Source organism: Ictidomys tridecemlineatus, chromosome 8, assembly GCF_052094955.1.
Source record: "Ictidomys tridecemlineatus isolate mIctTri1 chromosome 8, mIctTri1.hap1, whole genome shotgun sequence".
Lineage (NCBI taxonomy): Eukaryota > Metazoa > Chordata > Mammalia > Rodentia > Sciuridae > Ictidomys > Ictidomys tridecemlineatus.
Genome location: NC_135484.1, coordinates 33190941 through 33216774, shown reverse-complemented (window position 1 = coordinate 33216774; position 25834 = coordinate 33190941). Strand labels below are relative to the sequence as shown.

The window sequence follows — 25834 nt, the reverse complement described above, 5'->3', positions numbered from 1 at the left end:
TCAGATACTTAGGAATAAATTTAATAAAAGGTGTGCAGGATCTCTAGATGAAAATGGCAAAATATTAATGAGAGCTTTTAAAAAGACCCAAAGAAATAGAGGTATATGCTGTACTCATGGATTGAGAGACTTGGTATTGTGAAGACATCATTTCTCATTTTTTTTTTCCAAGCTGATTTTAAAATTTCCATGTAAATGCAAAGGAGAAAGGATAGATAGCCAAGGCAATCTTGAACAAGATTACTTCATAGATATCAGGACACTTACAAAGTGATAGTCATTAAATCCATGCTGAGGTCAAGAGGTCAGTATGTCAAAATGAAAAATCTGGATGGAAACTCTGGCACTTCATTTTAGTAGAAAAAGGATGGTCTTTTCAGTAAATTGTGGTTGAGCAGTTAGAAATCCATGTGTGAAAAACACTAATATTTATTCTTACCTCATAAATACCCCAAACATAAATTCAGATGGATTGTAGATCTAAATGTAAGAAATGCACATAGAGTGTTTATAGAGGAAAACTGAGTAGACGTCTTATGACTTTGGGGAAAACAGTATTTCTTTAGTAGACATGTGAAGCATTAAGCATACAAGGAAAAAATAATAACCATTATTACAGTTAGGGACTTCTGTTTTTCAAAAGATCCTATTAAGTAAAAAGGAAGACTCAGAGTGGGAGAGAGATTTGTAATGTGTTTTTCCAACAAAGGAGTCTTACCTAGGGTGTACTTAGCTAACATCTGTAAATCTGTGAGAACAAGAAAAGACAACCCAGTGTACAAAATGGGCATAAATCATGAATATGCACTTCTCAAGAGTTTGTCGTTATGTGGACCATAAGCATCTCACAGATATGCTGTTCAGTGAAACCAGTGATCTCAGTTAATTGTAATTCCAAAATGTTAAATGAATCGACCATGTTCGTAGTCAGGGAAATAGCTACCCTTGGTGGGAACCAATGGGGTTATAAGAATGTGCTGGCCACCTTCTTTTTGATCTGGTTGTTGACTACTTGGATATGTTTACTTTGTGAAAATTCAGTGAGCTGTACACTTAAAATTCATGTGCCTTTCTATAAATCTTATTCTTCAAGAGAAAAAAAGAAGCTTACTTGAATATATTTTTAGAGAGAATGCATGCAAAAAAAAAAAAAAAAGGGAAAAACCTAAACTAAGTAGCCATTTTGGCAAGGATTTTTGATGCACTTGAAATATCCCCGCAGCTGACCTGTGTGTGATGGGAGTCTATTGTGGAAGAGTTGCCTTTCTTCTGCTGGCAGTCTGAGTTAAGAGTTCTAAGGACAGAGGTCATTTGCTAAAGAATGTCTGTTTTTACAAAGCAGCAGCATACCTGTTTGATTTCTGAAGATCTAGCATGTAAATAGAAAATTCTGAAACTTTAAGTTTGATCTGCGCAAGTGAAGAATCACAAAAGCATTTGCCTTTCTGCTTCTTTATTTTTGTTGCAGTAATTTCTTATCTCCTTTCAATAAAAAAAAAATTAAGTTGGCTACATAAAAGTCACCCTGATTAGTAAATTAGAAACAAACCAAGGTGGAGTCAAAAGGGGGAACAAGTATAGTAACCAGCTGGTGAGCACAGTTGCTGCACTTGGGCATGCAAATTGGCAACTGTTCCCTCTATGACTTCTGAGGCAGAAAGAGGAACAGTTTACCAAGGTGAGAGTTACTTTCCTTGTGGCACATTTCTCATCTGCAGCATTCAAGAGGCAACACTGAACGACATAGTGAAACATGGCTTTAATAATGGATGCTGTAGCAAACATGTAAGTTGAATGTGGTTGATTTTTTCCAGTGACCTTCAGTAAAGACAAAGGAGATGGTGATTGTTCAATGACATGATGTTGAAAAGAATCCCGCTAGACTTCCTCCTCTTCCCACAACTTCATCATCTGGGGGACATGCATGGCATTTGGGGCTTTTTTGCTGCTTTCAGAGAATGATATCCCATTTGTTTCAATTGAGCAGGTGCCCGGGAGGAGCCTACCGTACAGCAGGCACAGCGTAGGTCAGCAGTCTTTCTGTCCTTTAAGTCCCCAATTCCATGTCTGCCCTTGCGCTGGGAGCAGCAGAGCAAACTTCTTCCAACTGTTGCTGGAATCCCTGCGAGTAAAGTTTCCAAATGGAGCACGGATGAGGTATATTTTATTTTCTTGTCTTTCAGGCAGCAGGTATAAGAGTAATGACTTATGGAAGTCGACACACTGAGAGTAGATAGGGTACTGTTTGGGTTTTTTTCCCCACTACTCCCTGTAAGAGAAGGAATTATTCTAACACATTCCTAAAACATCTGGGTTAAATATTTTGAACCTGTAGCATTTGAATTTTTTGTTTTGGTTTGTTTTTTAACTCAGAGATTTGGTATTATTTTTGACAGGTGTCAGAATTCATACAGAGCTTACCTGGGTGTGAAGAACATGGAAAGGTGTTTAAAGATGAAGTAAGTATTCCATTAAATTGCTAGTAATGTCATTTAATGGGATCAAAGCACTGGAGTGCATCCAATGGGGAAATACGTTGAATTGGCAGAATCAACAAATGGGTTATGTTGAAATTGACACATAGTTGTCTAACAGAGAGCAGTAATGAGTTATGTAAAAATGTCTTGGTAGATGAGAGCCAAAGGAATGTTTGTAAGTACCATTTTATTCTGCACAGGAGCATTAGACTCATTATTTTAAAAAACACAAAACTCAATAGCATACACTTACATAGCTTATAGCATAAAAAGAAGCCCAAAAGAGAAATGTGCAACTTTTTTTTAATAAAGTGAAATTAGTTTCCATTATTTTATTTTCAAATATTTTTCTAACAATACCAAGATTAACTATATTTGATACTTATAATAAATAATATTACCATTATTGCTAAAAACAATCCCTTACCTCTTAAATATTTCTCATTATTATGTATAATAATAGACATTTATCACAGTCTGCTTTGGGAAGATTATTTTATTTATTGTTTCACCGCTTCTCCAAAAATTGAATATAAGGGATGATTAATAATGACCACCCGGACTGAACATTAGAGTAAGTAGGAATTTGCTTTCTTACTACCCTAGAGGTGATGCAGTCAGAGTACAGCAGGAGCCTTTTCACCAGAGATTTGTAAAAATAAGCCACTTGCCTGTCATCTCTCCTAAGCAGAGCAGTCCATTAATGCTCTGATTTGGGTAGTGTGTACTACTGCCACAAGGCAGAAAACAGACTGCATAATTTCAGAAGGCTTTCTCCAGCACCTGCTGTCTACAGTTACACTCATGCACACCTTGTTTGCCTCACGTATAGACCTCAGCTTTTAAGACTAGCACACTTGCAGCTAAGAGCATTGCAAGAGTGTAAGGACAGCTGAGAATTCAGCAACTGGTTGTAGGCCGCACTAAACTGTGAGATATAATTATTCTTTAGATGGATGCCAATTAAAATGCACAAGGATCTAATTTTAAACATGCCCTTTTTTTCTGGTTTATGTTCCTACTGAAGAAATGTTTTGTCTTCTTTGTAGCTGATTTCTAGTTGCCAGTTGCTCATTTGGGTTTTTTTCCCCCTAAGGTCCTGTCTTTGTGAAAACTACTCTGAGTGAATTTTCTATCCCTGCATAGCCTTAGATTCACACCCTAGAGTCATTGTGCTTTCTTTGAAAGAGTCATGTGGTCATTACCTTTAAAAATGATAAATATTTTTGAAAATAAACAAGCAGTCAATTTATTTTGTAAATTCTATTTTTTTGATTCTGTTAATAGCTAGATAATCCTTATAGATTTGCTGTATTATATAGTTAAAGTAAGGTTTGATTTCAAACTCAAATTGATGTGGTATTTCTGGCTGTGCTGGGAATAGAATACAGGAGAGCAAAAAGGGGCAGAGAGACCTGTTAGGAAGTTGTTGCATGAATCAACGTGTGAGATGATGGTCCAGTCCAGGGTAGTGGTGCAGAGAGAGGAAGAGGGTGGAATCTGTGTTTTTAAAACACACCTAGTTGCAGATCATGTCACTTCTCTGTTCAGGTTCTTCTAGTCTCTCAGTAAAATCCCATGTCCTGACAGGGGCCTGCAGCCTGACACCCCTTGCTGCCTGGCCTCTTTGTTTAGGCTGCCCATCACAGTTCCACACGCCAGCCTCCTTGCTCTCCTCAGACTGTCCAGACATGCTCAGGCTCTTCTCTGTCTAGAATGCTCTTCCTCCAAATGCTCACATGACTGTCTCCTTCTGCTCTGATGCCAGCATTTCAATTGGTCCTGCCCTGACTGTCTTCCTTGAAATCACCATCTGCTGCTACTCGAGCATCCCCGCTCAGCTGCCCACTCATCTCCCCAGCCAGCTCTGTTTTCTCAGAACACATAATTGCCTTCTAACTTACTAATTAATTTGCTTCCTTATTGTGTCTGTTGCTTATTGTCGTCTCCCACTCCTGGAATGTAAACTCCACAGAGAGGTTGTGCTTGCTTGCATATTTTGCTTTTATCTGTTTTATTCTTTGCTATATGCCCAGTCCTCAAAAGAGTGTTTAGAATATAATAGGTGTTTAGAATGCTTTCATTGAGTGCGTATACTAATACCTTTATACTCTGAGAAAGACTCCAACGAACTATGTCATTGTGGTTTACAGAATAAAAGCATTGGGAAGGAGGGAAGAGCAGTGAAAAAGAAGGAAGGGGTCCTGAGTTCCTAACCCTTCTTCCTTGTTTAGGGCTTTAGCACAACACTTCATCTATAGAGTCAGGCCACTATGTGTGCATTACAAAAGCAAATCAGAAGTAAGCCCAGTAACACAGCACTGTTCTCACAATGCACTTCCTTCCGTTTATGTCCTTCCACTTGAAGTTCATTCTAGAGCCACACATCAGAGCAGCTTGTATGAGATAACACAGAGTTAGGCACTGGCTTCAAGATTTTTTTTCATTCTAGCACAATCTTATAAATAATAATCTACCAAAATTTAACCAGTTTATACTCTTAACTTCAAATCTCAGCCTCTCAGTTCTCTACATGTTCCTTTTCTTCAGTCACCTGTCATGTTAAAGTCTTACATAGACATTGAAGGATATTCGGTGGCTGCTGCAAACCTCCAGTAGGGTCCAGAATTGGAATCAACTCATCAGTCTCTTGTGCGCTTCTTGGGATGCAATGTGTTACTTGACATTTTCATTAAGGATCTAGAAGACTTCTGTCAGGCTGTCCCTTCTGCCAGGGTCTTCCTTGGTTGAGTGAAATGTTATCAGCCCTGCCTTTCTTCCTGGCCTTCTTCATAGCACAAGCAATTGAAACCAGAGCCAAATTTCCAGAACATGGAATCCGCTTCCAACCTGGCAGTCCTTCTGTCTAGCTTACTGCAGCAGATGGTTTTCTTACTGAGGTCAATAAACCTTTTTTTCCACATAATTATTACTTGAATTTGAATAAGATGACTCTAGTTCTTAATAGTTAAGTACACTATATATACTATATAGTCAATTTAGATGAACAGGGCTTTTTATTTTTAGAGAAGAGAGATCTTAAGAAATGGCTGTTTTATTATGTCAGCCTTTGTTTACTGAACTCTTTGCAGAATTCAGGGTTATATCGGTTTGCTAGGGCAACCATTACAAACAGGTAAGTGTCCAAAATGACAGAAATTTATTATCCAGTGCTGGATGCTGGAAATCTGAAGAAGGCTGGAAGTCAAGGTGGGGCAGGGCTGCCTCCTCCTACAGACTTGAGGAAGCAGCCTCTCCTTCTGACTTGCGGCCACTGTTTCCTGTTTTCCCTCTATGTGTATCTGTCTCTATATCTGAATTTCCCTCTTTTTTTGTGGACACCAGTCATGTTGGACTAGGGGCCCACCCTACTCTGGTGTGACCACATCTTATTACATCTGCATTGACCCTATTTGCAAATAAGGTCACAATCTGAGGGACTGTGGGGGTTAGAACATTGGCACATGAATTTGCAGGGGACATAATTCAACTACATAATGCAATATTGCTGTAAGAAGTTTCTAACACAGTCTAAGAGGGAAAACGAGTGTATTTTACTTTTCATGCAAAGGGATAAACTAAAGAGGAGTGAATTAATGTATTTTAAGGTGGTGGAATGCCCCAAGAGTTGAAAGTCGTGCAAAATAAAAAAAAAAAAAAAAAAACTGTAAAATCTCTCCACCAAGAACACCAGACATCATCTTTGTGGCAGTGTGTCTTTGAACCAGGAAGTGCTTTCTAGAGGAATAGGTCGTTTATCTTAGAAGTAGTCCCGAGAGAGGAGGGTCTTTCTTACTGTTGCCCACGTGGTAACACTGCTGATTATTTTTCTTCTGTGTATGTAAAGACTAATTATGACTATGCTAGAAGTAAATGTCATCCTTGTCACCTTTTTCCTTCATGGTAGGGGACAAATGGAAAAAAAAAATGTTAGCATGTAAGCTGAATGCTTTCTCAAATTCCTTGGCTTATGTCCACATTGTGTGCTTATTATCTTTAATTTAAAAGTCTGCTGAACTAGGTGTGGGGCACCCTAGATTTTCCTATGTTCTTCTTGACTAGGCACCTAACTCATGGGAATCACAAGAAGGGATGGGCACTTTCATTTTCCTGTGGGCTCTGCTTCCAGGCCACATTTGAGTGGTCTGGGTTAGGTAATATTGGGAAATGCAGTTGCACACCAAGCCTCTGTGTAACTCCTGTGTGGAGGCCAGCAAGAACTTAACCTTGGATACTTCCACAGCACAACTCCTGGCTAATTCACATTCTTCTGTTTCTTCCCCATATTTTAGCAAATTGATGGAGAAGCATTTCTACTCATGACTCAAACGGACATTGTTAAAATCATGAGCATTAAGCTGGGCCCTGCTCTCAAAATTTTCAATTCTATTCTGATGTTCAAAGCTGCAGAGAAGAATTCTCACAATGAACTTTGAAGATGGTGGATTCTGAGTACCATCAGCTTTCTGCTTTAAAGCTCATGTTTTATTCAAAGCACAAGGACGGATATAACTCCTAAGCGAGAAGTCTCGAAAACTCAAAAGAACAACACTATCTGATATTTATATTCCTCAAGAGACAATATATATGAATTCTTAGGAAAGTGCTTGAGCTTTTAACCAAGTACTGTCTAACAACAGTCATCTTTTGGTTCTGTTCACTGAGCTAAATTTATCTTTGTAAATCTTTTTGAGGCTGGGGGGTGGGGGAATGGGGGACCTCATTAATTATTTATGGTAAGGGGGGGCAGAGTAAGAACTTTGGCATTTTGTAAACATTGTTGAATTCTCTTTCATGTACACTTTTTCTTTTTCAGTACTTTCAGAAACCTTTTTATATAATTGAATTTCAACTTATACCAAATTAGTCAAAACCTGGCTGAGTCTAGCCAGTGGGACTGTTACCTGTATTGTTCATTTGTGCCATATTTTGAATTGCAACATGATGCTAAGTATAACTTTGCAAGTCATGGTATTGCCTAACTGCTTGTCATCATTTGTTGGGGCCGAAGAGTTGTAAAAATTACTTTTCTTCAAATCAGTGTTTTTACTTTTGCACGCATTATGTGAAATCTTAAACAAATTACTTTTCACCAGCATCTTTACTATAATTACCAAAAACATGTATATAAAAGAATGGAATTGAAAAATAAAATATATAAACATAAATAAATTAGGTAGCATATCTGAGCGGCATCAGTCTCATACATCGTGGTGCCTGTGTTGTTTACGAGAGTCAGATGGTACCAGAGGAATGTGTGGTTACATTGCAGTGGGGGGCTGTTTGTAGGGCTCTTGAACTGTTTATGAGATTATCTTGAGCTTTTCTCTAATTGTCATTGAAGTAGCTTTTCAGCAATGAAAGGCTCATTCTGTTGGTGGAAACACTAATCCATGAAGAGCTGTCTCCAGTCTTGAGGTGTCCTCCAAACCCAAAGACTTTCTTCAGGGTTGGCTGAAGAACAAGTGTCTAGGTTTTATATTGCGGGTCTGGAGTGAGGGAGCCGCACCCTCAGACACAAATGTCTGTGCTCATAGGTCAGGGAGGTGAATCCCAAAGCAGTCATTCAAGAACCTCCCTTCTGGAAGCATTCCCCTTTCTGTAAAATACTTTGCCTCACTATCTGAGCATTCGGATGCACTTTAAATGAAAACCCTTGATTATCTATAAACCGATAGTTGGCAGTGTTTCTTTTGTAAGAATGCATTTCTAAGGGAAAAAGTAAATTATTTTGTCAGTCTTTCGATGTACTTTTGAATTCCAGGATGAGACATTTATTCAAGGACTATTTTAAAAATAGAAAGTAAGTTTGTAGCATGCTGTCTGAATTCTGATGAAAGTCCCACCCCTTTCCTTAGTTGCTCTCATTTTTTTTTTTCCCTGATGTAGAACTTCCTTTAATGTGCTCTGTTGGGATCTGTTAGCAGTCCTTTGCATTTGTCATGATTTAAGGTAAAAGAGGGTCAGTGACATCTGTAGTGTCCCATTCATTTCTTTGCATGAATCTGATAAATAAGTTTTCGTTGTTGGTTCCCCCCCCCCTTTTTTATGTTCTGTTCAGAATCTGTACATTCAAGTTGCACTTGTTATACCTGATATAAATGAAATAAAGTCTTAATTGCAGATACTTTTTTATACATGTATGATTTTTAAGGAAGCTTGCCACACAGGAGAGGTAGAACAAGATCAGGGACAACATCAAGCGTAAGGGTTGTTGAGACAGCCCTGTAGGGGCCGGGAGGTAGCTCAGAGGTTGAGTGCTTGCCCGGCAACAGGAGGCCCTAGGTTTGGTCCTCAAGACCACAAAAAGGAGGACATGAAAAAGGGCATCTATCTAATAAATCTCTAGGATTAGGATTTAGTATGGTTTGTCAAACTATGTCCCAAGATATGATGAACAATAACAACAGCAACAAATTTAAAATTACATGGTTTTGTCAAGTAGGACTTATACACATCAGAAATTTTTCATTTCTAGTTTAAAGTGTATGTTGTAATGAGATTTCTAAATCATACTTAACACATCCAGTCTAGACAGTGTGCCATTGTATGGTAGAGGCAAGGCATATGCATCATTAGGGTGGTACAAGATTCCATGGAAATCTCAGCACTCTATCTCTGAGGGTGTAAACTCAAGGCCAATCTATGCAACTTATGATATCCTCTATGAAAATTTAAAAAAAAAAATTTAAAGAGCTGGGGATGTAGCTCAGTGGTATAGAACCCCTGGGTTCAGTCTGTAGTACTGCAGAATTGCAAACAAACTAGTTTTGTAGCTTTTCCCTGTGTAATATTCTAAAAAAAAATGTAAGACTACACTGAGTCTTTTTAGACCCAAGCAAGAGTTCTTGTGCCACCACTGTTGGGAACAGAGTTCTCATGTGGGACTCTGGGCAGTGGAGAGTGGGCATGCAGCACTACTCCCTTGGGAAGGAAGCAGTCAAAGGTGGACACAGGACCCAGCAGAAGCTTGGCCGCCAAGATCAGCTGGCAATGCGAGACCTCAATATTACGGTACCTTTGCTCTCAATAAGTGAGTGAAGGAAACCAGTTTCTTGGGACCAGACAAGTCATCAGGGTAAGAGAACTACAGGTATGTGCCCCTTAAAATGTTCAAGTTCAGGATGTTTACAAGTTAGACCAAAGACAGGGAGGCTGCCCACAGACCATAAATGTGCAGCTGAAAATTGGGCACATCAAATTATGTGCAAGGCCATATCCTAACTGGAAGGATTTGAGTTTGCCTGAAGTGCAGAGTATCATTTTTTAAAACTAAGGAGGGCACCCTTGAAAGTAAAGCTTTGACCATGGAAATTTTAAAAACACAAATCAAAAGAAAGAAAGAATGTGTTAATTGCTTCAGGAGTATTTATTACAGAATTTCGCAAAGAACTTAAGTTTGAGTGTAAAGATTGAAGGCATTTAAATTCATTAATATCTTTGATTTTAAAGATGATATTATAATACTACCTCTACCAGAATCCTAAATCAAAACAATTTTTTATAAATCTTGTCCCAGAGATAAATTCTGATACAATATTTAATAGCTGTTAAGTAACTGGGGGCTGAAATCCTACTTCCCTTTCCTTTTTTTTCAAAGAAGGGAAACAGGAATTATGCGTATCAAAGATCAGTGTCTCTAGGAAGTTGAGGGTTTGGGACAGTCTTCTTGGACACTCAATCCCAAATACATGAAAGGTAGCTACTAGAGCCGCCACGGCTGTCACACAGTCATCCACCTTTGTGAGCTTCTCTTTGTCTAAATATAAAGAAAACTCACAGACATCGATGTTGAAAGGGTTTTTAACTTCCAACACAGGCGTGGACACTTGAACCTGTAAAAAAAAACAGAGTCACTACCCCATGATGGATAAAGTAGCTAAATAATCAAACATGCCTGAACTGAACCATAAAATCACAATGAATGAGCTTGTTACAAATATGACAAAACAGACTTCCAAGTGGACCACTGTGGTGCTTTTAAATAAATTGCCATATGGAGGTGTAGAATGGCAAACCAGTGGCCATTCACACACGTACCTTCTCATTCACAACTGCAAAAAGGCTGGGATCATCCCCAAAAACATCTGGGAGGAGTAAACATGTGGCTGTCATCTTCATATCTGTCAGAGCAAACATGTTGGTATCTGAGTAAAAATAGGTTTCCGACAGTTGTAAACAGAGCTGGTGTTAAAACATCTGGACTCTTACAGTTAGGTTCCACAGAGAACAAGCTAGCCTTAGAGGAATGCTTCACAACTTTTATTTAAGTCAACATGTAATAAACCTGGAGACCTCATGGTTTGCTTTCCAGGTAACTGCCAGGAGAGACAAATTCTACATCCTGCAGCTTTCCGGATAAGCTTGTAGAATTTGTGATTTGTATAATAAAACTAACAGGTTACTAGTTCCCCCAACGTAATTTCACAGTATTGAGTGTACTTTTTAAATCCATACCTCCATTTTTCCCCATTTGAAAAATTGTTTTTTCCCCCACATCAATGTTTCATTGAATTGTACTTATTACCAAAGCAGAGCTTTCCTAATTATCCTGTATTACACAGATAACAGAGACCGGCTCACCCCACCCCAGGTTTACTAACACTTCAACATATCTTCATCTGTGTACTCTTTCATTTTTTCTTGCAATGCAATGTTGATTGGATTGTCCACAACTGAAAAAGCAGTCAGTATTTTTTCTGAATAGGATTCCAAAATGTGCCTTGTTTTCTTATAAATATCTGTTCTTGTAAGAAGTTGGAATTCTCTGAATATCTGATAAAAGAAGAAAGTAATATCAGATCATAAGAAAAGCACACACACATATACTTCCATGTGTATCTCTCTCTCTCTCTCTCTCTCTCTCTCTCTCTATATATATATATATATATATATAATTATATACATATGTTATGTAAGGAAGTAAATAACTTTAGAATTAAGCTTTGAATGCTGATTTAAAATACATACTAATTATTTTAGTAGCTTTGGTAGGGAAGTAAATACTTAAGATGAGGGAGGAGGGAAAAAATGAAAGCCTAAAATGAATAAGAAAAGATAAATAATGGACATGACTAAATTCTAAACCTATAGAATTAAAGCTTTGGGGAACACTTATTTTATGGAATGATGGGTTTTCCATTTCTAGAATTGAAAGTAAAATTATTTAAGAATTAAAACTTTGCCAGGCATGGGGTACATGCCTGTAATCCCAGCAGCTTGGGAGGTTGAGACTGGAGAAAAGTGAGTTCAAAGCCGGGCTCAGCAACTGCAAGGTGCTAAGTAAATGAGTGAGACCCTGTCTCTAAATAAAATACAACATAGGGCTGAGGATGTGGTGGTCAAGTGCCCCTGATTTCAATCCCTGATACAAAAAAAAAAAAAAAAGTATTAGATGCAGGGCCAATGAAATGATGAGGATTCCAAAGTATATATGTTGGCTCCTGGGTTACCCAGCTAGGATTCTAGGACCTTACATTTCTCTAGGTAAACACCATTGTTATGTTTTGGCAGTGTCCAACAAGAGACAAAAGAAGAAAACTTCTGGACTTTGGGAAGCAACCCTTGGAAAGCTCCTAACCATAGCATCTTAAAGGGGGAGGGAGTACTTTCTAGGTTGGAAGATCAGAGATCTTCCAATTTAAGTCAAAACAATTAAGTGCAGAAGATTAGACTACAAAGTCAAAGCAAAGCCAGTTTGCCTTTATGAAAGCTCCTTTTTCTCAAAACCACCTTTTGTTTCCATTTCCTAAATTCTACCCCTCATTAGAGAATTCCACCACCACTGCCCCCTCACTCTTTTTGTTGATATTAGTAACATTGTTGACATTTTTTGTTGCCATGAGTAACATTATTCAGATCACTAGCTATCTACATTACTATGCATTAATTTAATCCTTGCCTTCCTTAAAACTGTAAAGAACAGTTTATGCACTGTTCATTGGGCCTCACTGTTGCTTGGGTATTTTGGTAGCTCACAAGAGGCCCCAGGAAGGCAGGGAAAGGGGATACTGGGGAAAGAAATCGATCAAATTACATTGTTGTATTATATGCATGTACAAATAAGTAACAAGAAATCCCACTATTATGTATAATTATAATGCACTAATAAAAATATGGAAAGTAAATTGCCCAAAGATTAGGTCTGAAAGTTGTCAGAAAGCTGGAATGCACTTTCTTATAGAGGCCCATCATGCGGGTATGCGGCTGCCCAGTGAACTGCTAATCTAGATTAATACCCTTAGAAAATGGTTCTCTCAGCAAGCAGACAGAAGTAAAAAAGCATTCTACCTGAAGAAGGTAGAAAATGCCACTTCCTTGGGCCCAAGGCCTAGGAGTTTTTTTGTTTTTTAACCATTTTGAAATAATTTCAACTTCACATTAAAGTAGAAGAAATAATAGAAGCTCACAAATGTTTTTCATGTAAATTTCCCCAATTTCTGATCCACTTGGAAAAAAAAAAAAGCTGTAGACATGCCCTCCTCCCATATCCCTTGTTTTAGTCAGCTATTTTGCTGCTGTGACTAAAAGGACCCAACCAGAACAATTGTAGAGGAGGAAAAACTTATTTGGGGGCTCATGGTTTCAGAATCTCAAACCATAAACAGCAGACTCCATTCCTCAGTGCTCAAGGTGAGGCTGATCATCATGGCAGAAGAGTGTGGCAGAAAGAGGCAGCTCATATGATGATCAGGAAGCAGAGAGAGAGACTCTACTTGCCAGATACAAACATATACCCCAAAGCTATGCCCCCGATGCCCTACCTCCTCCAGCCACACCACACCGGCCTTCAGGCACCACTTAATAATATCATCAGGTGATGATTTCACTGATTGGGTTAAGGCCATCATAACCCAATTCTTTCTTCTCTGAACCTTCTTGCACTGTCTCACACATGAACTTTTGAGGGACACCACATCCAAACCATAACTCTCCTTAAATACAAGGTCACTCAAAATCTAATCTATAGGTCTCAAATTATCCAGCTGTTCCAATCTTGTTTTTTATGGGTCCAGGATCTAATTCAGGATCACAGGTGAGATTGAGGTTCCTTTACTCTCTTCATTCTCTAGTCTGAAACAGCTTGATGTCCCTGGCATTTTTTAAAGTAGTGGCTAATCACTTTGTAGGACATCTCTCAATTTAGGTTTACATGATATTTCTTCATGATTTATGCATATGGAGCCAAAATGCCAGCGTTTCTCACTGGGTCAGCAAGTACAGGTGGCAATCAGTTCTAGTGTTGGAGATATTAACCTTTATTGCTTAGTTGAGATGGAATCTGCCAAGTTTGTCCTCTGTAAAGTTGATTTACATGTTGTAATATTTTGGGGGGGGGGAATATCTTGAGTTTAGGTAAATAACTCCTTCCTCATGTAATATTCACCAGACTCAGCATCCATTGATGATTCTGGCTTCTATCAGCTGTCACTATGTCTACTGCCAAATGGCAATTTTCTTATTCTACCCTATCTAAATTTATTAGTGGTTTCTATTGTAGGGTAGAACTTTCTTTTCTTCTACACTTATTTACTTACATATTTGTTTATGTCACTATTGACTAATAAATTACCATCAAATGATTTCAAATCTGATCCTTAAATTATTTATATTTTGTTGTCTCAAGTTGTCTAGTTTTGGCCAGTGGGGAACTGGTTTAAGCTGATTCCTGTGTACTCTTCTTGTATATTTCACTAGTCTGTGAACACATCCTTAATTTCTAGCTCTTTTCAGGCTCACCTTGGTTTTTGTTTGTTTGTTTGTTGGGTTTTTTTGGTTTTTTTTTTCCTAAATTTTTTGCTCTTGCCTTTGAGTCAGCCATTTCTCCAAGAGCCCCGGTTCCTTTTATTGGAGAATAAATAAACTAATATTAGCATTTAGAAACTAAAATTTCAGCTCTAGATGTACTCCTTACTACAAAGGTGGTGTTAACACTAGAATTTCTTATAGCACAAAACTAGCAAATATATTTATATATATATTGCAAAAGTTGTCAGAACCAAAATAGAGTCATATGTGTCAAATGCTAAAAACTAACTAAATAAATAAAACCAATAGCTGAGAAAAAAGGACTCATATACATGTATGCCAGATAACCAAAAGTATCACAAAATGCCTCTGAGAACCACAACCTTGCTCAAAGGTCACAGGACTTTACACAAAAATACTTCTGCAAGAACATCTGTCCAACAGCTACCTCTCCAACCTCCGACTGACCCCACCTTTGATATGGATCCTTGGTAGCCAGTGATTATTGTTTCAAAAACAACTTATGCAATCCTACTCATGTTGCTTTTATAATATTCTTCTTGCGTTAATGTCCTTCAATACACAGGGTTTACCATTGCACATATACTTCTAACGCCATGCCCATTCTCAGATAAATTCATCATCTTTGGAGAATCTCCCTTTGTTATTTAGGTTGACAATCTATACAGATGCACACAGGAAAAAACATACAAACATCTATACCGTATATGTACATATAAATAGTAAAAGCCATGAGGTTAGATACTTACTTTCAATTCCAATCTAACACCTCAGGGCTTCCTCTAACCTTCCTTTTTTCCATACTTGTCAATTTTCAGTAGTGAAAAACCTGGCCCTCATTATCCTCAGTGTATTCACTTATTGGCACAAACCTCCCCCATGTCCACACAGCTAAACTCCCAGCTGTGAATGGCCTAGTGCAGAAAATCCTCCTTTTCTACCAGCTTTTGTCCCACAGGTTATAAATCTTAATCCTTTTTCATTACCAGATTGAATAATTTCTATTGATCTATCTTTAAATTCATAGACCCTTTCTTCTTTGTGTTTTCTAAGATACTATTAGGCCTATCCAGTGAAGAGTTTATTTCAGATAAATGCTACTTTTCATTCTAAATTTCAATTTGGTTCCTTTTTTCACATATTCAGTTTCTCTGTGAGACTCTCCAGGGTGATGATGCCTAGAATTCACTGATTTTACCATGTTCCCGTACCCTTTAGTAACTGGCTTGACAGGACAAGCCTTTAAAGACTTGGCTGTGGCATCAGTTAAAGGGCAGTACTTACAGGGCTAGGACAGGTATCCAAATCAGCACCTAAAACATGGTGCTATTTCTTTCTTTTTTTGGTGGTGCTGGGGATTGAACCCAGTGCCTTGTGCATGTCAGGCAAGCACTACCAACTGAGCTATATCCCCAGCCCAAACGTGGTGCTATTTCTTGCAAAGCCATGACTTCCGTCCCAGAATCGAGAGGTAACAGTCAGAGTGGCACCACTCTCTACGCAGTGATCCACCATAGGGAGTTCGGATTAAATTGTGTTCTTTTAAAGGAGGCTAAATTTTGTTCTGGCAGGCAGATAAATTACCAGTTGTTTCTTCCGGTCCGGTCAGACTTGATTTTTATCATTCGTTTGGGCAGGTCTATTTTGGGTTTTGTCCTTAGTCACAGGGCAACATTAAGCTTAGGGCATGATTATCACTCATAAGGCATGGACTTTTCTGCAGTGTCAAGTGTATGCCTGGGGGCTCAGCGATTCTCTCCACTCAAGGCAGAATTCTTATTTATCAACATCGTGTGACCTCTGAAATCAGCTTGCAATCTTGCAACAGCCTTGCTCTGTAAAACACCATCGAGTCTCTTCCTGTGCTGTCCAGTGCTCAGACGAAAACTCTGGGGGATCCCCGTATGGGCATCTATATACTCTCCTCCAAATCAAATACCAGCTGCTCTTCTTTCCCCAACTCCTTCCCATCCAGTTCAGTGAGACCACCATCTTCTGCTTGGCTTCCACCTTTCTAGGCAGAGGTCCAGAAAGTGACCCTGCAGCAGAGAACTGAGCTACATCTTCTGTGTTTTCCTTCTACCAAGGATTGGAATTCTGCCATGCCTGTTAACTGATGTCTGAAAGCAGCTGCCTCATCCATTGTTCTTCCAGCTTCATCCACATTTATGAGTCGAGTACTCCATTACAGCCAAAAGCAAAACTCAGATTCTTTAAAACTGCCTTTGAAACTATTAGCATTCTTCTTACGTACTTCCCTTGGTTTGCTTTTGTTGTTGTTGTTGGTGGTGTTTTGTTTTGTTTGCTTTTTGAGACAGGGTCTCCTTCTTATGTTACCCAGGCTGGCCTCAAACTCATGGGGCTCAAGTCATCTTCCCACCTCAACCTCTCTCCTGTGTGACTGGGAACACAGCACTGTGCCACAGTGCCTGGATTTCACATAAGTTATTACAGTTATGAAAACTGTAGCATCTCCAAGTATTTGTTAGAAAATGTAGATGTTTAAATTTTGTTTAACACTCTCTTCAACCCCCTCCTACTGCCTTCTACCACATCCTATAGGTCCTAGGGACAAATTCCAAGTTGATAATATTTTAGATAGTCTAATAAAGTGAATCTAAAAAAAATTTAATTTTTAAATTTTCTGTTGAAACTTTTTTTTTTTTTTTTTTTTTTTTGGAGGGAAGGAGGGTAGTACAGGAAGCAATGGAAGGTCAGTATTAACTGCCAGGACCACTTCCTCCTACCGATGCTGTCTTCCTCTGCACCTGTATCCACGACTCCCAAGCTCCATATGGTTCAAAATGGCATGGGGTGTGTGGAGCAGAGGATTGCTACAGGGATAGCTGATAGCAGGTATTTGTAAGTAAGGACACCTTTAATTTTAGGAAACACAACAAATGCCAATTACGCAGGGTTGAGTTAGATCAATGCTTCCTGAAAGGAACTAAAAATGTTTTATTCTTTTGTTTAAAACAATATATAGACAGTCATTACCAAAACCGTCCCCCAATCCACATGTTGGACATAAAAGGTGAAAAGCCTAAGGAAATACGGAGGGAAAGCATACCTGGACTACAGCGAGAGACTTGGACAGAGCCCTAGATCTGTACTCTTTGCTTCTGGCTCAGCCGTGATGGGCCTTGGACTTCCTATCATCTGTGGCACTTTGAAAGGCTTCTTAACCATAATTCATCTATTTTAATCACTAAACCTCTGGTGGGCTGCTCTCCAGGGAAGAACCCGAGGCTGTGACATCAGTGTTCACAGCAGCCTTCACAACCACCAGCTAATTCCTTCAGAATCCAACAAACACTGCTGTGTCACACACAGGACTCTGCCAGGCACTTTAGGAACTATTGATATTCAAAACATGCTCCCTAGTTTGAAGACTTCATAAACCATCAGTTCATCAGGTTTGTGCTTTAAAATTATATTTTGCAGGTGTGTCGATCTGGCTAGTGGCTATTACTGTTCCTAGCAACCCAAAGATTCAGAAAAACAAACAAAACACAAGATAGGGTGGCTGATTAATAATTTAATTTACTTGCATAAAGCCCTGAGAACATATCTGCTGCTGAGTAAACACATAGATATTTGCTATTGATATTATTATCAAAATAATAATTATTGGCAAATTCTTGTTTAGGGTTTTCTTTTTGAAAAAGAATATGTAAAATGTTTAATTTTCAGTGTGGTTGGTTGAATTCTTCCATGAAATGTGTTTCTGGTAAAAGTTTTGATGAATCTTTCGTTAAAATAAATTAAAATGGTAGTTAATAACCTTGAATAACCACCCTAAGTAAATTCAATACAAAGGTATTAGAATTATCCATCAAGCTTCATGTGTTTTTAAGATCGCTTTATGAAATGATTCCTTTACTCAGAATCTACTTTGTTGTGATCAATGTTGCATACTAAGAGTCTCTTAATAAACTATCTTAATTATCTAAAAGCATGCAAAGGGGAAATGATTCACACTGTCAAATATCCCTAGTAATGATCCCCCAACCTCCACAATACGTCCAGGAAATTCTCCAGGCAGCTGGCGCCTATTATCTGAAGGAGCTTCCTGAAATTTCTGCCCATCAGTGGTCGCACATCCACCCTAAGTATCACATCCACTATCTTGCTATGTTGTGTCATTTACTATTCTAAGAGGAAAGAAGGGGAAATCAATTTGATGCTGTAATCAGAGATTGTTACAACCAAATAAGAATACCTGATAAGGGCACTTCAAGAAAGGAAACATTTTAAGAATGTCCTTCAGAGGTGTTCTGCTGCCAATCATCTTTCTTCTTACTTCCAAGGTCTGGTTCATCCTCTTGTCAATTTCTGTCCAATCCCTTTCTGTTTTCATATATTCTTGCTGAAACCAGTTAATATGTTCATCTACCTCAGAATCTAAACACACAGATTCTTCCTGCAAAATATTTTCAAAATATCAATGAATCTCATGTTTCAAGTGGCAGGTGATACATCATGAAAACCTGAATTACAGACTGTTATTCCATGCCTTAATAATGTACTCCTAAAGGGAGCATGGCCATGTGTAATTATACTTGACCTTGAACTTAGGTAACCAAGGGAGAGTTTTAATGAAAGCAATAGCTCATTAGTTACTTACCATGGAATTATAATCTGAGTTCTTGACAGACCTAAAAGTTTCTTTAATTTCCATTTACCCATTTATATGGAAATCTAGATTATCCAGAAAGTTCACATCTAACAGGGATATTGTTTATTTTAATGCATTTAAATTTTAGAAGACAAAATGTTATGAAGAAATTTTAAAAACTGGTTTTTAAATTAAGGGTGTTATTGCTATTGCTTGTCTTTTTATTTTTAAATGACTTTTTGTAGCTGCAGAACCAGGCCATAAAATCCAAATTCAGAATAATATCAGCAGATTTTTTGTGATGCTAAATAATTAAACTATGTTCATGCTATAATGAGTATACTGAGTGTGGTAGGAACAGCTAAGAAATACCTCACATATTCTTTTTGAAAATATAAGACAATCAGCTTTGAGTAAACTAGAAGAAAATCTTTTTAGAAAAATTAGTTGAGAGCAACTTGGCTGAACTGTACTTGAATGCAAGTTGACCAACTCCAAGCTGATCAGAATGTGAACAGTTGTTACCTCTAAATAAATGATGAAAAGATAATCAAGAGTTTAAAATGCTCTTACATCAAAAATTTTATAAGCACATTGGGAAAATGGCAGATAGATCTAATTTCTGTGAACTCAGGATGACTAGCAAGACATAGACCAAGAGAGAACAAATTTCTAGAAAAATATAATTCATCAGAACAGATGAAAATGAAATTCCTACAATCTTACATGAATTTAATTAGAAGACAAAGGGCTTTACACAAGGAAAAATCCCAATGTCTAAAGGTTCTATAGATAAATTCTACTTAACTTTGGAAACAGAGTGTTCCAAATTTATGCAGATTATTTCAGGAAATCAAGAAAGGAAAAAAGAGAGAGAGGAAGGAAGAAAAAAAAATGCTTTCCAACCCATTCCACTGATGCTTTTTTATTTTGGTAATGGGGATCAAACCCAGGACCTCACACCTGCTAGGCAAGCACTCTACTACAGAGCTACACTCCAAATTCTCTGCAAACCATTCTATAAAACCACAGTGATGTTGATCTTCAAGGACAAAGAACAGTATGAGAGGAAAAGTGCAGGTCACTCTCATTTATAAGCAAAGTTGTGATTATTAGGAACAACTAACTTGGTTTTATCCTTGAAATGCAATGTTGGTTTTGAGATAGGATAGAAGAAATAATGTAGGTAGAAAGGAGACAAAAGGAGACCAAAGAAAGAAAGCTCTGTACTTGAGTTCCTCATGCTTTTCTTCCCCAACTCAGTTCTCTCTCCCAGGTCACTCCTAACTTTCTGGGAAATCTACACATCTGTACTCACAGTCTTAAATTTACTAGAAAATAACTTATGAAAATTGCCCTTTACACTGTTAATTAACCCACTGATACATGCATTTTTAGAATAAGTTGAGGAAAGGGAGATATGAACCTATAATATAGGGAACTTTCCCAGTGTTAATCTGTTAATCAGATAATACAGAAGACATCAACCTAAGGATCCTGAAAACAGCCAGACCACTGAAAAGGTCTTGTGACCACCAGCCTGATGTCATCCCCACATACCTTCCCATGCCCACTCCTCACCAAGTTTCAAAGAGAAGCATGAGATCCCTAAAAGCACTTCTTCCTCTTATAATAGCCCACTTTCTCCCTTGAGTGTGTACTTTCTGCTTTTCTTGTATAGATCTCTGTGTGCCTCAATATCTGAAGCATGCTGAAATTCTTTCCCACTGTGCATGTCAAGAATCCTGGTGTCTGGATTTGAGGTTCTTCTCTAGGATCTCCTCTTTCTGACTCCCATGACAGTTCAACACTAGTAAGACCACTATATTAAACTAAAGAAAAATATGATTGTTTTACCCATTACATTTCACATGCTATCATTCTGCAATGTCAATTTAGGGGCTACTGTTATAGAATAGTTGGGGACAGAAAAGAAGTAGGTTTTGAGAAATATATTATATTAACAACTATGTGATTTTACTTGGATTATCTAAATATGTTTAAACATTATATATCATATGAACCAATAAGATGAAAAGAAGAAGCATCTTATAAAATTCAACATCCTTTTTTGATAAAAAAAAATTGTCAAGGTAAAAAGAAAATTTTAAAACTGATAAAGTTATCTACCTAAAACCTAGATCTAACCTAATTTTTTTTTGGGGGGGAGGGGGACTACCAAGGATTGAACTCAGGGGCACTCAACCATTGAACCACATCCCCAACCCTACTTTGTATTTTATTTCGAGACAGAGACTCACTGAGTTGCTTAGTGCCTCACAGTTGCTGAGACTGGCTTTGAACTGGAGATTCTCCTGTATCAGCTTCCCAAGCCGCTCGTATTACAGGCATGTGCCACTGCGCCCAGCCTAACATAATTTTTGATGGTGAAATTTTAAAAGGATTCTCTTAGAATCAGAAACAAGACAAAGTTGCTCTCCTACATTCTTATTCAACCTTATGATATGAGTATGCCAGAGTAGTAAAAGAAGAAATAAATGTAAGGTATAAAATTTGGAAAAGATAGAACAAAAATTGTCATCATTCAGAGATGATGTGATTGGGACTAGTGCTATAGATCAGTGGTAGAGCATTTGCCTGTCGTGACTGAGGCCCTGTATTCATTCCCCAGCACCACAAAGAGAGGGAGGGATGATGTGGTAGTTTAAGATAAAACTTAAAATAATGCACACCTAATTTATTATAACTGAGAGTTCTCCAGAGTCATGGAATACAAATATATAAACAAACAAAATATGATTTTTCACAATTACAAAAAACACCTATAAGGTACCTAGAAATAAAACTAATAAATGATGTATAAGATCTTTATGAAGAAAACTTCAAAATCATTAGAAAATATTAATCAGGTCTAAATAAAAGGATAGGTCTACCATGTTCACAGAAAGCAGCAATATCATAAACAAATCACCGTTTTCCAAATGGAGCTATAGATTGAACAAACTCTACTTTCACTATCAACCCCCCCCCCAATTTTAAGAACCTCATAAACTGATCCTGAAATTTATATGAAAGATTTGAAAGCTCAAGAGTAATCAAGACACTTCTAAAGAAGAATAAGGCAGTGATGGGAAGGTATCAAGACATTTCACAGCTATGCAGGTAAGGAAAGCTGGTATTCCTGTAGGGATAGATAATTAATAGTGCAATATGGCAGAGTTTCTGACTGAGCCAGGGAGACAACAGAGATGGCATCACTAACCCCTGAGAAAAAGAGGATCTGTTTTATAAAAAGTGCAAGGAATGGTTTTATCCATGAGGGGAAAAGCTTCTTCATGGTTTAAGAACTTCAATGATAAGCAAAACTGGAAAAAGAAAGAAAGAAAGAGAGAAAGAGAGAAAGAGAGAGGGGGGGGAGGGAGGGAAGGAAGGTTGGGGATTTCCTAAAAACAAGAATCAACAGGAGAAATGACTGACAGATCTAACTACATTAAAACAACAAACTTATCTTTGTCAATTACAATTAAGATAATTGGCAAAGTAGTAAACTACAGAATTTATGAAAGACTCTTACAAATAAATAGAAAGAAGGGAAAGTTCATGGGCCAAAAATATTTAAAAAAAGGAGAAAACAAATATTTCATAAATTTAGAAAAAGATGATCGATTCATCCATAACAAAAATGAAAATCAGAACCAAATAGGACAGCATTTTATTCACAACTGGTTGGGACAGGGAAAGAAATCTGATCATAAGTAATGCTTCTCAGGAGTCTTAAATGGTCATACTCATCTGAGGACAATTTGGCCTTGTCTTACAAAGTTGAATATTTGCTCACTTATGTGAGCAAGCACTTCCACTCCTAAGTACAAATCCTTGGAAAAAGCTTGCACAAATGCATCAAGGCACATACTGCAGCAGCATGATCCATAACAGCCCAAAATGGAATGAATCAAATGTTGGTAGACAGGAAAACAGCCACAGGAACTGTGGTTCCCTGTCATAGCAGATTATTAAGCCAAAGGGGAAATGAATAAACTCAGTTTAACTTAATAGCCTGGATGAATCTCAAATGCATTACATTGAAAAAAAGCAAGTCATCAAACCTAACATGGTTTTCATATCTATTTGTAAACATCAAATATAATCCACACTCAAAGTGTGAATTCATGCATAGGTGACAAAATTATTTATTTAAAAAGTGGATAAATGATAAAACTCAGAGTAGTGACCACTTCTAGAGGCCAGTGATGTTGGAAAGGCAAGTGGTGAAGGAGGGGAGGGAACACAGACTCACACAATGATACATACAATTGGTGACCCAAATCCTAGTGTTCATTTTGTCTCATGAATTACATATATGCCACACATTATCAATTACTCTGTATATTTCAAATGCATAAAATATGAGTTTTTAAACACAAAGAAAATATTCTATTTGTTAAACAATAAGAGAAACAATAAAAACTTTATTTAAACAGTTTACCACTATGAAGTTAATGGAAATTCTGTAATTGCTATATTGATATTTACTACATGTGTCACGTACTGCTTCCCTGTACCCCCTATTTCATCATGAAACTAAAGTTGTTGGGGAATTTCTGCCTGATCAGACCTCTGGGATTAACACAATGTTCCTGGGTTGTATTACAGATTAAAGAGCCCTTCATTATCAGAAGGTTGTATCAGAATTCAAAATCCTCAAAAATCTCATTCTTCTAATGATTCATATATTATTAGATATATTATTAGTGATTTATATATTACTAGAGCTAAAGGAATTTAGCAATTGGTTGGCTCATGCTCTTCCTTTACTCTGAACACATTCAGATCCTTAAAGGGGAAGTGAGTTTCCCAGACACAGAGATAACCAGGGATAGGGGTTCCTGAGTGTGGTCATGCTTCTCCAGAATGAAGCCTTGTTCTGAAGGCTGATTTCCTTAATAGTGCATATGGAGGTGGGAGAAGCAGTGAATGATCAATGTCTGAGTCTTCCAGAATTGCAGCTGCAAGAGTTGTCTTTGATGTATCTGTCACTTAAATATTGGGAGACATGCTCAAGAGAGGACAAAGACATGAGGCAGGGAAGGGATCAATCCTGACCAAAGAAAATGTGGAAGAGAAGTGCAGGAGTCATCCGTGGGATTCGTGATTTCAAAGGAAATCAGCATAAATTAATTAGAACATGAACTTCAGTTGCATCCTGACAAAGAGGATCCTCCTTTATCACACCAGTAACATGGAAGGATCTCTACTCCAACGTCACTGTGACCTATGGCTCCCAGCATTGCTTAGAATGGCAGAGCTCAGCTCTAGGCAACTTTTGAGTCTTAAGTTGACAGCTGGAACACAAATAAAGAGACAGCTATTCCTAAGGTAGATTTCTACAGAAGATGGAGACTACTTTTGAAACACTAAGACACAGCATGGTGAAAGATGTAGTTATACCTTTTTTTCCCCCAGAAATGAATAAAAACACAGACTGACTTTTATAAAAAAAATAATTTTGTTCTACATTCTATAATCTAAATAAATTAACAAAGTATCTTGATGTGAAAATTTAATAATTCATATGTAAAAATCTACTTTAAAAGTCCTGCATCCAAGACATCTGGAGTCTATAATTTCTAAACATCATTGGCAAATAATTGGTCATGTTTCCTGATAACTATGATGTTCTTTATAATGTTTCCTCTTTCTTATTCTCTTAATTCTCCCAAGATTGTGTGTATCTGAGCCATCCAGTATGGTAGCCACTAGCCAAAGGTGGCTTCTGACCAATCTAAACATAGCTCATCCAATTTGAGATGTGTGCTGGAAACACTGGATTTCAAAGATTTAATATGCAAAAGGATAATGTAAAAAAACAATAATTTTTATGATGATTTTATGTTGAAATGATAATATTGTAGGTATACTGAGTTAAGTAAAATACATTATTAAGATTAATTCCATCTGCTTGTTTTTACTTTGTTTAATGCGAAGACTAGAAAATTAAAAATTACATATGTGGCTTGTATTGCATTTCTGTTGGGATACTAGGGCTTTCCTCATAGCAAATTCCAGTTGTCCCCAGTCTTCAATTTTGTTGTCATCAAGTAGACTTTGGAAATGATGCTTCCCCTGTGGAACCTGCACAGTGTCTCAGTTTAACACACAAGCATGTGTCTCAGCCAGTCAGCAGCAAAGTCCCCTCCATGCAATCTTGCCTGTGTTTCCCAGTGCACAGCTGATTCACAGAGCTTTGCAATGTTAGTAAATTTGGTGCTCACTGATGGCCCTAATTACATTCTATCCAGAACATAATAAACTGTCAACATTTTTCTTCAGTTTCTGCTGTCTCGCTCTGTTCTGAACCATGAGAGAAACATCTGTGGGAAAGGCTATAAAAATAATTAGTATTTACATAATAAATCATTGTGGGCCAGTTGTATAAAGAAAGGAACAGTAAATGCCATAAGCAAAATCTACAGGAACTTGGTTTTTGGTAGATGGTCTTAGCATTTGACCATCTAGGCAGTTTTTGTACAATATTTAATTCTAAACCAAAGAATTTATTTCTAAACCAAAGAAAGTAACTCAAAACACTACTTCATAGCTTTCAAAGGCCTGGGGTACATATATACTGAACAAGTAGGAAAAGAGAATGTTTTAAAGAGAGAAATGAATGATGAACTTAGTGTTAGTAATTGAACACCTGATTGTTGGTTGGTTTACTTATTTATTTAGTAATTATTTGAAAAGCTTTGGAATACAAGGACACCCTAAAAACATTTATTAAATCCCTGTCACTGTCCTACACATCCTGTAAGTTAAAAAAAATAAAAAGGAGGCACAAAGTGACCTCTCCAAAGAAACTGCCATGATGTTCCAGCGTGTGTTTGATAGGATGCATCATATAAAAATGGGGCAAAATATTAGTTTGTTTGTGCCATGTTTCAGACTCTCAGAAATGTCTTTAAAACTGAGACCACAATGAAAATTATCTATTCCTAGATGAAAGACCTGA

At 37.5% G+C, this 25834-nt stretch overlaps 2 protein-coding genes across 19 annotated transcripts in view; one reads left to right on the top strand and one right to left on the bottom strand.

The window, feature by feature from the left end:
- L3mbtl3 (L3MBTL histone methyl-lysine binding protein 3) overlaps positions 1-8604 on the top strand; it is a 110840-nt gene extending 102236 nt beyond the window's left edge. For 14 of the 18 annotated variants that reach the window (XM_078019173.1, XM_078019177.1, XM_078019178.1 and 11 more), the window contains 3 exons: positions 1985-2157; positions 2397-2459; positions 6770-8604. In XM_078019173.1, coding sequence (XP_077875299.1) covers positions 1985-2157; positions 2397-2459; positions 6770-6913 — 380 coding nt within the window. In that variant the 3' untranslated portion in view covers positions 6914-8604. The other 4 variants (XM_078019182.1, XM_078019185.1, XM_078019188.1 and 1 more) reach the window with 2 other exon arrangements.
- Positions 8605-9827: 1223 nt separating this feature from the next.
- Samd3 (sterile alpha motif domain containing 3) overlaps positions 9828-25834 on the bottom strand; it is a 47551-nt gene continuing 31544 nt past the window's right edge. Inside the window, exons 7-10 of the mRNA XM_005340349.4 lie at positions 18469-18669; positions 11081-11252; positions 10518-10600; positions 9828-10312 (exon numbers count right to left, since the gene is read on the bottom strand). Coding sequence (XP_005340406.1) covers positions 10028-10312; positions 10518-10600; positions 11081-11252; positions 18469-18669 — 741 coding nt within the window. The 3' untranslated portion in view covers positions 9828-10027. The remainder of the gene's footprint in view (positions 10313-10517; positions 10601-11080; positions 11253-18468; positions 18670-25834) is intronic.